Consider the following 19963-nt stretch of genomic DNA (forward strand, 5'->3'; position numbering starts at 1 on the left):
TTGTTCCCGTATAAAGTTTAATATATTTCTCCGTTATTAATTAAATAAATCTCAATTCCGATAACATGTGATTTACTTACGTCACAGTCTGCTAATTCCCCGCGAATATTTAAATGTCGTAATTTGACCTGTCACACAGTCACGATTCAGGGATATGGCGTGAACAACTTAATGAAATGTTAGGACACAACCTAATTTCGACTATATTAGAGATTCTTCAAGGTTAAAACATTTGATGTGTTTAGATGCACGGTTGAGTTATTGAACCTTTCTTCATTATTGAACGAACTATCACAGAAACTCTATTCTTAGACGTGCTCCATCAGTAATTTTTCCTACAGATAGACCTAGTTTAAGAAGAAACCCGAAAGTTATTTATATTTCAAAAAGATGGCGAACAGTCCACAAGTTCGAGACACTCTTAATAAAAGATTCCCTAATAATTGGATCAGTACGGTTAGTCCTATTCCTTGGCATCCAAGAAGCTCAAACGTGCTTCCTCTGGACATTATCTTATGGGGATACGTGAAAAATATTGTCTACAGTGAAAAAATCATGGATGTGCAACCTTTGAGGCAACGCATGACTGCTGTTCTTGCCACAATGACGCCTGACACGATTCAGCGAAATCCATACAGGTTGGACTTTTGCAAACCAACCAACGAAGCTCTATTGAAACATCTTAAGGCGTAAAAACTTTTTGAGGTCTTATACACAACAAAAAAATAAAAGTAATTATTTATAATAGTAACTGAGTTGAGTTTTTTAAATTATGCCACATTTTTCAATTACTTTGAGTTACATCAGTTCAATTGATGAAATCATAAACTTACTAACATAAAAACAGAAGTCTTCATGGAACAAGGGTACTAGTAGCTTTCACCAATGTTGCAGTTTTCTCTTCTTATGCAGCACACAGTCCCATGCTTAGGGTTCAGCAGCGCAGAACATCATTTCGGTCACTCTTGATATTTTAATTTATCTGCAGCTGCTTTTAAGAGTAGACTCACATCACTTTAGTCTTCAACTTCATTCTCTTGGTTCATCTCTTCAGCTGTAGTGCCTGAGTGTGTATTGGTGTTCCATCTGGCGTATTATGAAGGCCATGCCATTCTTTTCAGATGCTTTTTCAGTGTTTTTTTAGGGGGTTGGTTAATTTTGTATTATCAATTTCTCTATTACATTTGAGTTGTGTTATTTTTTCCTTGATAGTTTGTCGTATTACACGTTCAGCTGTTACTTATTTCTCAATACTTTGTCATCCTATAGATAAAATGCATATATTTATTTATATTATATTGGTTTTTACGCATAATGTAGCTATGGTGGGAAGGATCGATTCAATAAAAATGTTGAGTTTGGCTCCAGTTTACCTTCCTGTTAGTGCAGGGACCTGAATCTGACACTGTCAGAAACTTGACTTCTGGAATATAGTATCATGTTCGCCAGAAGAGATCCAAACAAGTCGTCGACGAAGAAGCTCAGAATGAACTCTTTACATCAACATCAGACATCAGAGACACCTAGATTACAAAATATAGTATGATCCAGAAAAGAAGCACTCTCATCAAGTGCACAATTGAAGGAAGGTGAACTGGAACTAAATCCAACATTCACATTGAATAAATCCTTCTCACCATAGTTACGTTATGTGCAGAAAACTCGGTTGCTCTACTGTCCTAGGAGATCGTGTCTAGAAAATCGTAGCTCACTCAATTATACACATGACGACACAATGAGAATGCCTCTTTACCTAGGTTTCACTGCATTTTGTAGTCTAGGCGGATGGATTGCATTTAGTTCAAACATTCCCTAAGGTTGAACAACAATGTCAGTCTGTTTTTTTTTTTTATTCAAAGTAAATGACAGTAGACGTTTCTTGCTAATTGCACAACCCAGACTGTGTAGTATATAGCCATATATCCTATAATTCTTAATATCTATCTCATATTCATCCATAATTTGAATTAAGAAAAGTAAAAACGTCGTTCATATGAATAGGAAGGAGTGTCATCAGAGGCACGTTTATCTCTAATTAGAAAATCATTGTGATTTACTTGGAAAAGCAAACTTATTGCAAATTGTACACGCTCGTTTCCTTGGAGTCCTTAACAGTTTATGTTAGCTGATTAGATTCTTGGGCATCAGGATCCTACTTTTACCGTAATCAGGCCGTCGCTTTGATCACACATCTTTATATAAGCAACCTATTGCTCTACAGTATTCAGGGGATCCATTAGAGGTATTTGGATAACAGGGTCTTCTGAGATTCAAAATTCCTAAAGTGCTCAGGGTACATGACATACTAAGCATGTTACATTAGTATACATACACTTGACTTTCTATGAATCTTCCTATAAAACATCGGTTTCTTTTGATATATTTACTCCAGTGTTTTACCCTTGGGCTTTAAATTAAAAAGTAATTTTCACCGAACTTTTATTTTTTTTTTTTTTTTTTTTAATTTTGGTACTCTGGATTCTCAAGACTCATATTTAGGCTGATCATTTGATGTAGTTTAAGAATAATTATTATACTTCTGACACATTTAAAATAAGTGTAATATAACTATCGGTCGATTACGAGTTGAAGTTGATTTTAACTTTCCTGTTCATACTGTTTCGAAATATTTTGATCTTGACACAAACACAATTCTAATCTTGAAATATATCGGCCTCACAGTAGAGAGCCATTTTTAGTCACAAAATTCTAGACCAAAACTGTTATAATCCACTGCGAGGGCAAAATATTTCAAGATTATAAATCTTTGAACATTTTTCCAACATAAACCAGAACTTTTGAATTTCTACCTGGAAAAACCTTGATGTTAGTTATGATACCGTCCGCGTATGCATAAGGATTTTTTTATACAATAAGAATGTAATAATTCTAATCTTGAAATAAATAGGCTCACAGTAGAGAGTCATTTTTAGTCACAAAATTCTAGACCAAAATTGTTATAATCCACTGCGAGGCCAACATATTTTACCTCCCCACCTGATAAAGAGGGTAGATTTCAATCCTCGAAACGTCGAGTTATTCATTTTGCAACATACACCGATAGCAAATGTCCGAAATCCTATTTTCCTTTCTAACCTTCCATCGTCAATAAAACAATTTTAAACAAATAATAAGAATGGTTTAATACAATCTAAACTAATAAGGATATATCGATTTCCTGCGACGAAATAGTGGTCGTCAATTCCGTACATTGAATTGGTTTACAACTCTTGGCTTATTAACTTTATATAAGTCATTCACATAAAAATTATAGCTACGAGAATTAGTTACAACGAAGACATTCAGCAGATACTCGCTTTAAAACGAGTTAGGCCTATAGATTCTCATAGATCAAGATTTCTTTGTTGTTTAAAAAATGACCGGCTAAATCACTTAGTTTGGGAACTACAAAGTGGATTTTCGTCAAAATAAACTGTGATGTCCTGACGCGTTGAGCTCCGGGATAAGATATCTTTTGAGAGACGGCCGACACTACATATTCCACGTTTTGTAATAACGTTTCTAAATCCTATTAATAAATTAAAGCTTGTAAATCAGACTTGAGGGAAATATCAGCGCCAGGAATAGCGATGGCCAGGATTAGTATTAGCGAATAGGCTTAGACTTTGAGTGTACTGCCAAGAGCATATCAAGATGTTCTAGTAGGAGATTGATCGCCGTGGAGTAGGCGGCTCTGTCCAAGGCCTTGTAAATCTCGCTCACTATTTACACGTCTCTGGCGCGGAGACGAAGGCAGGCACTTCTCACATTCTTACAAACACTACACTTTGTCTTGCGAGTGGACCCTTTGTCTCAGAAACAACACTTGTTTGTTGTTGTATTTAGGGACAGTCTCTTCGAGGAGAAATATTCCCGTTTTGTCAAAAATGGATGTGGCATTTTTGGAATGGATTATAATATACTATCAGTTACCCGCTACTTAAATACACAGCTCTGAGAACCCTACTTTTGTCAATAGACAACTAATTTAGTTTTGATTACACTCTTGAAATGTAAAGTAAAGGTTAGACTACATTTTCTATTATGCTACAAGTTACCCGCTCCTTTGCACTCTGTTTCGTAGATTTTGCACCTGTATGCCCAATGCTGGTTCGGGTGAATTATATTTCTGATGTTTTTTTATTCTTATGCAACAAACAGTCCCATGCTTAGGGTTCAACAGTACAAGAACATCATTTCAGTTACTCTTGATATTTTAATTTATCTGCAGCTGCTTTTAAGAGCAGACTCACATCACTTTAGCCTTCATCTTCATTCTCTTGGTTCATCTCTTCGTCATCTATAGTGCCTAGCATAAGTGTGTATTAGTGTACTGACGTCTTATGAAGGCCATGCCATGCTTTTCTTATGCTTTTTCAGTGTTTTCTTTATTTTTGGGGGTTTTATTTTTGTATTATCAATTTATTTATTACATTTGAGTTTGTTATTGCATTACATTATTAAATTACTGTTTACATATTGTATTATTTTTTATCTTCTAAATAGATTATTATCATGTTTTCTCTGACTAGTTTACCATGTTACAGTTGTTACTTATTTCTCAATACTTTTGTTATCCTATAGAGAAATGCATATATTTATTTATATTATATGGTTTTTTATACATTAACGTAGCTATGGTGAGAAGGGCTAATTCAATAAAAATGTTGAGTTTACCTGGTTGTCACGATCAAGAGAAGAAGTCAAATCGTAATTGTAATTTACTGCGTTCTTACTATGTTTTGTTCTATATTTGATTTTATCTTGTTTCCCGATTAAGAAATTATACATCGCAGATCACATGCATACTTCGGTCAAAAGAGTACTAGGGTGGGTCTTATATCGGTCTTTAAATTTGTAGTAAAAGGTAGATAAAAACTTTGCCTTGTATATATAATACTTAACATTTTATCAAATGTAGTTATAAATAAATAAAATAACATAAATAATGACTTTATTTTCAAGCGAATTTCAGTATTTACAAACTGCTTTTCAAATTAACTCAGGTCAATTACATAATAAGCTGAAACAGCATAAAATAAAGTATACAAAAGTGGCTACCTAATAACTTAAGTTAATTTCTTTTAACTTCCTTTTAAAACTACTTAAGGGTAGGGTTTTAACAGCAGGTGGTAGGGCATTGTATTCCTTGGGTCCAAAGTACGAGAATCCCCTCTTGCCCCTCTCCAGGTGAACCCTCGGTAGTTGCAGCATGGCGTCCCTGCCGAGTATGACGTTCCCTGACCGCCGACCGCAACATCAATCTTTTGTTCAGGTACGCAGGTCTACCAGTGTCAAGAACCTTGTGGACTATAGTGACAGTTTGTCTCCTACAAATCTCCTTAATAGTTAACACACTTGCTTTCCGGCGGTAACTTGTAATATGGTCAAATTTACGAATATTGTAAACAAACCTTACTGCACAATTTTGGAGCCTATGAAGAATTGTAAGTTGTTCCTGACTCAAGCTGTAACCAAACACGGGAAGTGAATATTCAATTATAGGGAAAATAAGGGCCTGCACAAGTTGCAACTTTGCAGCCTCGGGAAGAATATTCTTCAGCCTGTAAAGCATCCTAAGTTTGCACATAACTCTACGATGTATCAACTCAATCTGGCTATTGAAAGTAAGCTCCGAGTCTATGCTGACTCCATGAATCTTCAGCCTATCACACCTTAATAAATCAACACTATTGAGCGAAATATTTCCCATATCAGCATTTAGGGTCTGTTTACCAAAATGCATGACCGAGCACTTTTCAGGGTTCAGCCTGAGACCGTGATCTTCTGACCATTTACTAACTGCTAACAAATCATTTCTCAGCTGAATACAAGCCTCGTTTTCCTCTGAGGGATGGTAAGATAGCAAGAGTTGACAATCATCTGCATAGGCATGCAATGAACAGAAATTTAACTGGCTGTCCAAACCTGCAACATACAAAATAAACAGAATTGGCCCCAAACAACTCCCCTGGGGAACTCCTACAGCTTTAGGTAACCATTCTGAAAACCGACCATCAACCTTTGTCACTTGAGACCTGCCTCTCAAATACGATGAAAACCACCTCAGAGACAAATCATCGAACCCGTAAAACTTCAACTTTGCTAGTAAGACATCATGATTTAACGAATCAAAGGCTTGTCTGTAGTCCAGGGCAGCTACGACACTGCACATTTTGTTATTTCTGGCCCTGCAGACTTCATCGACCATATTTAAAAGTGCAGAGCAAGTGCTGAAGCCTCTCCTGAATCCTGACTGTGTTTCGGACACGATTTTCTCATTTTCAATATATGAAATAATTTGTTCTGTCACGACCTTTTCCATCACCTTTGATATAGTTGGGAGTAAAGAAATAGGTCTAAACTGAGAGGCAGTAGAAGCATTTGGTACCTTGGGGAGCGGAACCACGACGCTTTTCTTCCATGCCGTCGGATAACAACCATCCATCAGTGATTTATTGATAAGGTGAGTAATTACTCCAGAACAATATGGACTTAAGCCTTTCACCATATGGATGGATATACCATCTACTCCGAAAGCTGATAAAGAAATGCTGTTTATTACTTGTCTTATTTCATACTCACTCACTCACTTGCCTAAATTTAAAATCACTCCTGGTTTCACTGTGTGAGTTATTTTTATAAAAATTAAGCATATCTGTACTTGAGGTGTTTCCTGCACCCATTTGAGCAAAGTAAGTGTTCAATACATCTGGAGTTATTTTGCAGGTATTCGTATTATCTTGACCAGTTAAAAAGTACATTAACAATGACACTAAGCATTTGTTTCTTTATAAACTGAAAATTTTAAAATATTTTAGATCATTAAGAGCTGGAATTCGTACATCAGTTCAAACGCACAGTCCAACGAAGTTTCATCTAGAGTACTTCTTGCCAACTACTTCAAAAGGAGACTTCGTAGACAAATTCTGACCATCATATGTTTCAGGACATTTATAAGCTAGGTGAGTACTTACCTAATCCCTGAAATATAAAAACAGCATGAAATGTAATGGATACACCTTAGAAAATTTACACATTATGTGTAAACAAATTGAAAATAATAAACAATGTTTACACAGAAAAGTTTATTACATTTAATATGCTCTTTAAATTAATATTTCACAACTTTAGGTAGTAAGATGGGGTTTTTTTGCTACTTAAGTAGCCCGGAAGGATTTTCGAAATAAGAATATGCCTTATCAGAGACTGTAAGAATGTCCATGTAGAACTTTAGTAGTAGGCCTATCGGTTGAATAGTTTACGCGTGAAAGCAAAAGAAACAAACAAAGCACTTCGAATTTATAAATATTAAAGCCATAAAAATATTTGCGTAAAAAAAAGAAAAACATAATAAATTATTGCCTCTAGACTAAGTATTTATATGGGTAGAAAACTATTAAAAATTATACTAACGGTATTCCTAGTTTTGCCATACTCAAAAACAGATGTTACTCAGTGTTTACTTGAGGAAAGAGATGTGGGAAATATTGTGATGATGGCTACCAATCTGTGAAGTTTTCGTCAAAATTGAAGAAATTAATTTCAATCTAGTGTTGAAATTTGTTAGATCTTACTTTGATAATCTGGTAAGACCCAACTACACAATTATTAATAAAAAAACCTAATATAACATTAAACTGATCAATACCGAAATTAAGTTACGTCGACACATTTGTAAACCTATTTTTTGAAACATAGTAAATTTTATCACTGTAAACTAATTTAAATTTAACTATCGTTTTGTATCTTAAATTTTTACAAATATTACTAAAACAAAGACTTGTTTGAATGAACTTTAAGTAAAGAATTTATCAAACACATTGTAAGTATAAGAATTACAGAATTACGTAAAAACTAACGTTTTTTATTTTAAATATTTTAAATTTATACACTTAAAGTAGAATAATGATAATATTTTCATGCTGTAAACTTAACATAAATAAAATTCGATTTAATGTCCTGCTCTTAGACCCTATTTAGTATTAAAAGTTAGTAATTAGTCCCAATTTCGTCTTATATTCACTTTCGCAGGATACTCAAATAAGGCCAAGTATTGCTATATAACACACATATAAAGCTATATGTGAATGGATTATACGTATTTATTTTACGTGAGTTCATTTCTCAGAATAGTCCCAAACATAAATTCAAATTTCAATTACCAGTTAATGCACTGAATCAGCTGCAAACGCCTCCATAATCAGCTGAATTTAGTTGAATTTTGGCCTCATCTTTTTGGCAGCGTCCCGTATTTTGTCTACTAAAGCAGGTTTCTATCAAAACCAAGTGCTATTTAAAGCCGGATTATTTACAATTAGTTCAACAGCCTCGGGTCTCACGGGATTAGGGCTTTAGTTATTCCGGTTTATATTCATATTTCATAGAATTTATTATTGCAAATGGTTGCAGCGCGGAGGATTTCCAAATGCGAATCAACACACAAGACATTGCTTATCTCTTACAGTGTGGATCATCTTGGTGAATCAACCTAATCAGTCTCCAACTATTGTGTTCTTTAAGTTAATGTAATGTTATAAGCTCGTCCTTTTTTTAACATTTAACAGAGCCGGAATCGACATTCTTGTTAGTATCCCATTGTAGCCTGTGCTAGTTTGCTAGTTTGATGTGCGATTGTGATCCTCGTACTTGTGATTTGTGCTCGGGACTTGCATCCTGTGAAGTGACAACTCCTGGACTGGACTCCAAGCAGCTTTTAGGTATGTTTGAACCCTTTTCTTTTCTTTCTTTACTTTCTTCTGTTCTTTATTTTTGTATGTACTAATACCTCCCCACCTGACAAAGAAGATAGATTCCAATCCTCGAAACGTTGTGTTGATATCTTTTAACCTATAACAATGGCAAATGTTCGATATCCTGTTATCCTTTCATAATGTCATCGTTTAACCTTCTAAAGGCACACATATATATTTTTGTCCTTCAACAGGCACACAAGGGGTCTGCTGGACCCCATTTTAAAAACACGCTTAATATAAATATAAATAAATTATATTTATATACGTTTTGTGTATTTCTTTAAACTATTAGTGTGTGCGAGCTGTAATATATTGATTAAAACAATAAATATAACAATTATAAATTTGATTTTGCAAAATGCTGTAATTTTGACGAAAAATGTAAACTCTTTGAAAATACCCATGTGTATGAGTTTTTAAAAGTTTTAGATGCAAAACTATATAGTAGCTAATAATGTATGTATATCCAATGTATGAATGTATTTATTCCTTCGCAATGACATGTCTTACACAAAATCAAGATTTGACCATCAAAATATAGGCTATACAATTCAAACCACGGGTTTTATGAAATAGTATCCTTTTTTGGTTGAACATTGATTATAAATTGTCTTTTATCAAGAAAATTATGTAAATTATTTCAAAAATAACCACAAAAATTACTACCAATATAATCAAATATAGATAATGAGGAAAACAAAACCATAAACGGCACACAGTGGTCAACTGGACCCCAAGACAAATAAAGTAGTTTATTACTCAGTTGACAGCTGGCAACTAAGAAGGCCAGTTGGTGGGGCTTGAAGCCTAGTAATGCCAAATAAACTTACATAGGTACCAAAATTCCCATAACAAAAGTAAACTCACAAATGCGAAAAAGAAATTTATGTGAAAATAGTCTTTGTTAATCAAATTTCGAACAAATAAAAACAGTAGACCTGATTTAGCACAGAGTAGATAGTAATTTAAAACTCATAATAGCGTTTTTCATGCCTAAAATACATTTTGAATCTGACTCACCTCCATTCGAAGCGAACCTGTCTATGGAATCTGTAAAATGTTGCAATCTTTCGGCCAAATAATGAACTGACGTTCCGGTGCCCTGAAACAAGCAAAATAATATCAACATTTAACATTCCTCGTATATTTACTTCACATTACATTAAAATAAGTAAAAAAGAATTATTGATAACTCGATAATTTGTTTACATACGTGGTGAAAGAAACAGGATTTTCCAGGACATTTTCTATCGTTCAGTTATACAATACAATCAGTAACACTACGTTTCGAGATCTGTAATCTGATCTCTTTTTCAGGTATAAACTAATGCATGGCTAAAATATAGGTTAAAGCTGGTAACTAGGATAAAGTTTTTATTAAGTACATGTTTCAGAGTTTTCAGAGTTAGTGTGCATGGAATAGACACACAGCATGGCTGTTGTGGTTCCTGACTTATGTGTGACAAAACGCTCTGGTATGTTTTGTTACTTTAACCTAGATTTTAGTCATGCATTAGTTTAGGCTTTTAATTGAAGAAGAGATCAAACTGCAGATCTCGTAACTTAGTGTTACTGATCATCTTGTATCACTGAACGATGGCAAATGTCCGGGAAAATGCTCTTTCGCTCACAATCTTTCCATCGTCAAAAACAAACTTCAAACGATACGTGGTATTCTATATTTTATAAATAATGTTCAGCAAAACAAAGCAGCCTTGAGGTTTTAGTTGTTGTTTTTAATATTATACTAACACGTTTCGGATTAAGTCAGTGATTACCATATTAAACTCAATATATACAAAAATTATAAAAAAGAACAGATAAACATAATTTATAAGTCACATTACATTAGACTGGGTGATTTAGTTGGTAAAATGTTCATAACATTTACGTAGACTTTCTTTTTAATTTAAATATTTTTTCTTCTATAAGATTTTTGTTACTGTTTGCACAATATTCAATAATTTTTAAGATATTTGCTACAACTCATTAGCATTAAACCGTTTTTGAACGTTTTATTACGATCCATGTATCAACCACCTTTAAATTTTTGTTTTCCCTTTTCCTGAATTATTCGATTTATGATTCATCTTATACAAATTGTAATGCGAGGAATAAATTTAAAAAAAACTTTATTTTCTATAGACAAATCGCAATCATCTGCTAATATCTTCAGTTCAACTGGATACTGACTATTGTCTCCTCTGATTGTGGAATGCTATTAATACATTTGTTATGTAGGGCCCACGTAATAACTTGATTTGTGATCTAAATGTTCAGATAAGAGGTGTATCTACTCCTCATATAACATATGTAATGAAGCAATAAAGCAAATAATGATTTACTCCATACTTCATTGAAAAATAATTATATACTTCAAATACATGGAATACCACTAGTTATAATCTTCCGTTGCCTATAGCTAGGCAATACTATGCTTACAACAAATTAAGTCTACCTTATACTTGTTTCAATTGTTAATACTGTGGACTTGAGTCTAGTGTCCTTACACTTAATCATGCCAAAAGGCATGGAACGATCAGCAATAGTAGCAAGGACAATAACAATAATAAGTAATAATTAACAATAAATTTTACAATTAATATTAATAATAATTAATTATACCAATAATGATTAATAAATCATATTTGATATAATTATGATTTACAAAAATAAAAAGTAATAAAACCACGAGTATCGTCAACAAAACGACAAAAACATAATCAACAACAACAAGAAAAATTACATATAACGAATTTTGCCATTTACCATGCTTATCTAATCTAATCACCCATTTGTGCTCTAGTGATTAGATAAGCGCCAGGAATGGGGTAGTTCTTGGAAGGGCTATCAACGTCCTGTCAACATTCTCCTTGCTCAGTGTAAGTCAGTCTTTAGTGCAATTCAGAGAAATAAACATGCAATGTGAAAACTGTTTGAAACGTAACAAATGATGGTCCGTTAGGTGAACACAAATCATACATACATCTTTCGGTGTAAAACTTTAAAACTTTAATTTTAGAATCCTTAATACATTTAGTGCTGAGTAAGAGTCAAAACGTCTGCTAAAGTTCGTTACGCTCTCAGCAGCCAGTAAAGTATCTTAGGTAACGTCTGTGCTTGCAGTTTGTTGGCGCATATCTGTACCCGGAACTTGTAAGTGACGCTTCCAGTTGTGACACAAGCCTCTGTCTTAGTGTCAACCTCTCCTTCAGTGTCACCATTCATCTTAAAATGTGAATGTCCAAATTTCCTCGGATGCAGTCACTGAAGTCTTCTACCCGAGATATGTTTATGTAGATTTCTTGAATTGTGAGATCATTAAAACGTAATTTATTTATTGATTTGGCCTTTCAGTATCAATCGTTGATTTAGAAATTGTTTAAGATTATGTCTAGAGATCATAAATTTATATTGTTCAAAAATTTATGGGAAATTAGGAGTAATAATCTTTCAAATTCCTTCTTGACTGCGCTTGTATTCTGGAAGGACATCCCTGATTCCAGTACTAATTATGGCATTTAATTGACTAGTACATCTTAATTTCAGTACACTGCTTTGGGAGAGTTAGTTAGGCCCGTACTCTCGCTAGTTTATCGGACAATTTTACCAGAATCCTCAGGGGGTCCAGGCCGAGCCTCGCCACACGTCTATTTGAAGGGACCACGTCGACGGATTTTTCCGGGGTCCGCCAAAGCTGAGTCAGCCCTGGAGTTAGGTAAATGTTGAAATTATTACAGGTTTTCAGTCACAAAGAATCCAGTACGTATAACAGACAAGTTAATAAATAACGAAAAGCTGTACATATCTCTATTAACTTTAAACTTCTAACTATCCTCTTAAATCTAAGGGATGGACAGAATTTTCTAAGACGTTACTGAATAAATCGGAACGAAAAACGGCAGGGGCTGGGCTGGTCCTAAACTTCTACGCTCGTGAGTGTGGGAGTGCGTGCGTACGAGGTTTCTACCTGGTCCTTAGTCGCAATCCTTGTTTTCTAATACTATAGAACGTAATTTATGTACACCAGTCGTTCAAATTTCCAACAGATCCCAGATCGATAAAAAGGGTCCTCCAATACCAAAAACTGCTTCAAAACTGAAATCAGATTAGGAAACTCTGGATAGACGTTTTGGTAATTTTATGCTTGCGCCTTAGGAAGATAAAGAATATTTCATTATATGGAAACAAAAAATAACTAAGTCAATCAAAACCTGTGGAACTAGGGTGGGTATTAGCCACTTTAACAGTCCCATAAATACATTCCGCTCCCATACTATGATTTATTTGTTTTGCATCAACTGTGAGACGTATCGTCAGTGAGGCAGTGATGGAGAGGAAATATGGGAAGAATATTTAGTTATTATTATCTCCAACCTCTAAAAACAATTTGTGTGATGTCCCAATAAAGAGATGAGTTTAGTGTGCCATAAAAGCTGTAGACCTTTTAGTAAGCATTGTTGGAGCGGGGGGGGGAGGACTGTACGAGGACGGGGACGATTTACGCCACTTCTTCAGATCCCCCTCCCCCCCACCAGGCGCGAACTTTAATGCCAAGTTCATTACCATCTGATGGATTTCATTACCACGGTTCTCGTCAAGCCCTACACAAATAGAACCAGTAAACTGTGAGCTGTAATATCGCTGCAGTAACAGTCCGGGTGATTCCCGTACGTCACAAAGGATCAGTGTAAATAATCCGGCTAACGTCGCCCCGACTTTAGTGTCAACGAGCCACGTTTCGGTCTTTCTGTCCGCGCTTAATGTCCGACTTTAATATCTAGAGACGTAAATAGTTTAGTTCATCACTCAGCTTCGGCTCTTCCTGAAGGGCAGCTTGTGGTAGAATGGATAGAGGACTAATCTACTAATGAGTATACAGTATGTCTAGTGTTGGTCACGGTGTAAGTTTTGTGTGGTATCCTTTGGGTAGGGAGATATTCATAAATCCGTAAGGATACACAAGGCTTGGATGAACAAATATCTCGCCTTCGCCTTCGCAGTTGGATGCAAAGACGATGATGAAGATACATTGTCTGTTTGAACCGATTACTCAGTTTTATTTTTTATATCATCTTTACACGTCATCCTCGAAAAGAACCTCGCGCCACCCCTTTTTAAGTCCTTGACACTCTACGGCTTATCTAATCTAAAATATTGGTAAAGTTGACAAAATCAGAGTACCCATGACAACAGGGTTTCCTACACCATCAACAAAGCATTTAGTTCGAGCTTTTAGTGACCAAAAGTCCAATGAAAGAAATAATAATCATTAAAGAAAGGTATCATTTATTGGCTGAGTGTAAACGAAGCCTATCACTCTTGGTGCTGAAAAACAATTAATTTCTGCCCGTCCGCATGATATCTCGAAAACGAACTTACTTGAAACTTACTTGAAATTATGCATGAAGCTTCTTGCAAGTACTTTCTTGACTCCATTAAATACATTGCGATGCACCGATTGAATTGAAGATTTTTATGTACTATTTTGTTACTGTACATGCCACATAATAACTTTGTAAATTGTGGTTAGGTCCAATGGCCTACTAAGGAATTGTTTCATTTGGGTTGAAGAAGAGCTGTGCTACCCCACTAATTGTTCAATTTGTATGTACTGCCATTCAGTAAGAATGGGTATTGTGAGAGACAGATGGCTTCCGGATGCCAGCACCGCGCAATATTCTCCTTTTTGACAGCTGAATATGATCAAAATTGTGTTTATTTGGATTTCCATATATTGGCTTTTGGATTGATATCCCCCATCTTCCCGACTGTAAACAGAATTTGTTGTTTATGTACAAAATTTAGTCTCTAGATCCTTAACTGGTATGTTTTACATAAAGATTACTAATATTGATTAGCCACTGATTGATCAAATGGTCAATTAATTGGAGCTGTAAACACAAATAGTGACAGGGACTGTAGTTTTTTTAAATGTAGTGATTGAATAGGTATGATATTAATTTCGTAAGTTAGACAAGACTTGATACATGATATGATGAAATGAGTTGTCAGTTGATTGATATTTCAGCCGATATCTGCACAGTGGAGCAGATGATAATACAAGAACTCGAACTTAATCCGCCTTCACAAACTTTTGCCAGACGGTTTTGGGTGATTAATTCCATCTTCATCCTCGAAAATCATAAATGCAATTAGTGAACTCAATATGGTAGCATAATTGTCAAAAATATCGCATACTAGGGACTTTTTTCGGTTCAGGCAGTTTCAAGACAAAGTCAGTTTTAAGAGAAATTAATGTTTTAGATGACTGATTAAAACTTTAATAATTTATGTTTTGATAATACTATACGAGTTTTGCTGAAAAATTCAAACTTGATTTCCACAGAAACAGTATTTTCTACATCTGTTTCCTAATCTTAATTTATAGAAACATATAATTAAAGTATAGAAGTTAAATGTATCCCATTTATATAGCATCATATTGTATTCTAATCAATAGGCCAGGTACCTAGAACATCTTTGATATTTTATTTTTGACACATCACGATATGTGTTTAAGCTTTTCTGTAGACGAGTATATAACGACATTTGTCAATTTAATTGATAGCTAAAAACGAAGATTTGAATTTATTATCAGTCTCAGCAGCAACTCAGCAGTTATTTCCTGGAATTTGAGACACAAACGATAACTATGGATCAGTAGCCCACGTATTCGTATTACAGAACGTCTGACACGGACTGACACATCTGGCCCGCATATGTGACACAGCAGCGACTTAGTGTTATTGCATTTAACGGTCGGTGGATCCCAGAATACTATACTACTTATCTGTGGATTATTTTTTTTATTTGTTAAGGGTTGTTTATTTTACACACCAATGTCTTTGGATACTGTCAGTAAAGCGCTGGGGTATCAAAGATCATGTACTTTAACGGTTTTTTTAAATCTAACAAATTTATATGTTCTTTTACTAATATATTTTCTACCCTTTTTATTTTCTTCAGGTCATTTGTTGTCTACCTTGTTCCCCGAAATTTTTTTGTTCAAATGTTGGCAATAAAGTTAAATGTGGTTCTAAACTTACAGACTTATAATGTAACCTGTGGTTCAGTACACTTACCAATGGATGCCTTAGTAAAAACTCAATTTCAAATGATTCTGTCTTTTTTCTAACATTTCCTAATGTTTAATAGCTTTAAAATTGGTCATTATATTGATTCAGCTCTGTAAATTTTGTAGTTCATATTTTCCTTGAGGTTCTGTTTTATTTTCTAATAGGAATAAGTATAATTTTACAGTTTTGTCAACCGATAGGCAATGTTTATTTTTTTGCAAATAAGGTGTTATAATTTGACTATATTTATATTGAATTTATTGTTATTTGAACCGACAACAACTGATTACTGGCTAGGGGTCTGATTGCATTTAGATTATTAATCTAAAATGTTTGTATCTCCAAAATAACACTTTATCACATTCAAAATATATTTTATCAGTGTCTAGAATTTAAGCTGGATATGTTCTGATTTTATTCAAAATTTTATTTTTGAGAAATATAACCCAAATTTTTTATTTAATTAGTTTAAGTTCATCATTTGTTAAAATCTTAATTTAAAATGATTTTCTAATTACAATTCAAAGATACATTGTAATCTAATAACTTAGGCCTATATGTGTTTTTTTGGTAGTTCTTGAAAGTTAAGTTATTGGTTAATATTGTAAATAAGTATTTTTCATTTTAAGGGACGCAGAATGGTTGAGCAAACTTTCAAAAAATTACTAAGAAGTGTTCTCCCATTTACTGAAAAACAATAATTTTACTGAAATTGACAAAAGGCCTGTACTGACAGAACAGAATGACAACTGTTTTGAAATCAGATTATAAAAGAATGCTTCAGCATCAGTCAAGCGAGAGTTCATTGTTGTACTCTTCAAGATTGTCTGAGATTTATAACTTATATTATTCTCATGTTATTTATGTATTGTGTTTTTGGATTTAAAACATTTATAATATGATAATGATTTCTAAAGTTAAGATAAGTAATTCCAAATACTTTTTTTTAGTTGTTGTGGGACAACTCTGGTGTTTTTTTTAAAGCTAATCAACATTCATTGTTAAAAATTAAATTAATAAACCAAATTATTTATTAATAGTTATAAATATGTTATAAGTAGTAACAATCAAGTTTGAGTGTTTGTAATTTTTATTTCAATATATAAATAATTCCACAATAAGATAACTTTTAAAGTACATATAATGTCTCTTTCTGGCAGTATATGGATTTCAACAAGACATTATTTGGGCTTAACAAGTGGTTGTCTCTAAATCAAAATGCAACCAGAATACGCGTTGCGGCGCGGCGCTTTAACTGACGGCTCACGGGTTCGATTTCCTGGGAGATAAACGAAAATTTGCCAATGCGTATGGAAAGCATTTCTTTTAGAATGTTTAGCTAAATCAATCAATGCCATTGGATTTGGAAAATTAAAAAAATGTTAACATTTTAAGGTCTGATTCTATCCACCACCACTACACTCAATTGAGAAGGGGTATTCACAGTTTACTCATAAAGATCTTTTCAGAATCAATTGTTTAGTATTTCTGAGAATCAAAACTGACGAATAATAATACCAACAGTAGTAAACATCTCATGATGTAAAACAAATATTTGTTGTACTTTTTATGAATAAAAAATGAAAATGCCTAAAAGACTAAAAGACACGCCTATTTATAAGAGAATTCCGGTATCATAAGACACTTTTTTTAAATATTTTGAGTGTGTTTTTCATTTAATAATTTAGAAAATAAACACTGCCAATGCTAATAAATCAACTACTAGAGTTTTCTTTTACTAAGCAAAAGGCATTGCTAGCATTAAGGCTACCTTACTCTTATTTGACTAAAAAACGTTGAAAAATGACTTACCTCTGTTGCTTACTTTGGATATGACAAAACCAAAATCTTCAGAAATCAGTTTAAACATTACTAATTTTGAACTGAGCTATGACAAAAGTGACTAGCTCTTATATCATCAGATATTCCATAACATAACCTAAAAAAATCAACCATCATCATCACCCTAAAATTCTCAAATAACACATCTCATAGTATATGTATGTAATGAATGACACAATTAGTGAAAAGTTTTTATAGAAGTGTACTATAAAAGTAAATATAAATACATTTCCTGCCAGATAATTTTTAATTTACTCCACCTTCTTTGAAATCTAAACCGATTCATCAGCTTACATTTATTTAAAACCTGCTATTAATCCAAAGGCCGAGATGGTGTCTGCTATGGGATAAATGAGAGAATCGTGGCACAAGGGCAAGCGGCCAGTTCATTAACAAACGTCGGAACTCCAAGAGCTAATATTATTTTGGGGTCACACAAACACCCACGGAAACGTTTGAAACACGTAACAAACTTTAAAATGTAAACTTGGTCGTTTTTATATTTCGCTTTCTTTGCTCACGTTAGTTTCTTTGAAAACGTCTTTGAAGTCTTTCAAAAGTAAAAGGCCGGCTGGAAAAGACTATCATAGACTTTAAGAGGATCTGCCACTGTCGTTTTAGTAATTTTATAAATTTTTGACTATTTTTTTCTTGTATCTTAGGTTATTTTAAACATACAAAGTTGTACAAAGTTTCAAGTCAATCTGAGTACTGTTTCATTAGGGGGGGGGGGGGGGGATCGTAAGCATTCACTATACCGGTCATTTTCATTTTTGGAGGAACCCTTGCATTTTGTGACAAACATTCCAACTCCATTCCATATGGTTATAATATTAATTACAAATATATGCATACAGCTTTAGAAGCTATACAGAGTGTTCAGTAAAAGTGTTCCAAAACTGAGATATTGTTGACTGCTGGTCGTATTTGGTTGTGGTTATGTTTGCTTTTAATTTTATGTTATTTACTATGTACTAATGAATTGAAGTACTGTGAACATTATTTTTGTTAATTTAGTGTGTTTTTTTGTAAATAACAATATAGGAAGAGTAAAGAAAGCTTACAAAAACAATGTTGAACAAAATAAAATCTTGATTGTACAGAGATGAAATAGGGCTAATAAAAAAGGACAGACTTCAAGTGGACGTAAGTACTCATTCTACCACTTCCAAAAAAGGCTGAAGAATCTTCTAAAATTCGAATGTGGATGATACATTAGCGAAAAGGGAAAGGCCAAGAGGTTTTGAGTTGACAGCTTGACATTGCAAAGAAAAAAGACTACGATCGCCTGCGTCTGCGAAGTGCGTAAGGTTCGCAATACTAAAAAGTACAAAACGTACAGAACACTATGCTGAACTAAGCTAAACTAAAAGAGGAAGAGTACAAAAGAGCCAGGGAAGAAGTTAAATATAAATCAGAGAGCTTCTAAGGGACATATTTACATCTTCAACATACTCGTATTTCTCATCATAGCCGCTGTTTACCAAAAGCTGTATTATTCAATATATTTCTTAAATAAAACTGTAAGTAACTTACCTATGCCTTTGAAATTTTTGCCACTTGTTTATAATAATATAATAAAATGTTTCTGATATCTATAACCTTCAACCACTACTGATTTTTGTTATATACAAAAATATTGCCAAAAACAAATAAAAAACATGTAATTTTTTTTGGGGTTAGGATAGTTTTGATGCCGGTAAAGCTTTATTATTTTATGTAGATCAAATTTTTTCCACTTGTTTATAATAATATAATAAAATGTTTCTTATATTTATAACCTTCAACCACTACTGCTTTTTGTTATATATAAAAATATTGCCAAAAACAAATAAAAAACATGTAATTTTTGTTTGGGTTTGGATAGTTTCGATGCCGGAAAAGCTTTATTATGTTATGTAGATAAAAATTTAAAAAATTATAAAAATAAGTTATTTAACACTAAACAAATTTTCAAAAGCTCGAAAAAAGAATACAATCGTTAAAAACGCAGAAAAAATGTTTATGAAAAACATTTTTTAATAAAATCCTCTAATTAATGTCCTGTTAACATATAATTATCCAAATAAAAATTGGTAAAAAAAAAAAAAACAGGTTATAGATAGTGGCGGATCTCCCTATGAATAATATGAATTTACTGAATCACATGATGTTGCAATTTCTAAAGGCTCCTATTGATAAAGACTTATTTATTCATACAAACAATTACCTACTTTAGAAAAATCGTCGTCGACTATGTTTTGCCCATCGTTTGACTGACAAAAACACAAGTTGTTCAGAAACAAA

The 19963-nt window shown here is 33.5% G+C and overlaps 1 protein-coding gene across 1 annotated transcript in view; it reads right to left on the reverse strand.

Annotated features, from left to right (window-relative positions):
• Nucleotides 1-19963, reverse strand: part of LOC124361826 (transcription factor SUM-1) — an 89017-nt gene that overhangs the window by 40917 nt on the left and 28137 nt on the right. Inside the window, exon 6 of the mRNA XM_046815821.1 lies at nt 9777-9858. Coding sequence (XP_046671777.1) covers nt 9777-9858 — 82 coding nt within the window. The remainder of the gene's footprint in view (nt 1-9776; nt 9859-19963) is intronic.

This window comes from Homalodisca vitripennis, chromosome 5, assembly GCF_021130785.1.
Source record: "Homalodisca vitripennis isolate AUS2020 chromosome 5, UT_GWSS_2.1, whole genome shotgun sequence".
Lineage (NCBI taxonomy): Eukaryota > Metazoa > Arthropoda > Insecta > Hemiptera > Cicadellidae > Homalodisca > Homalodisca vitripennis.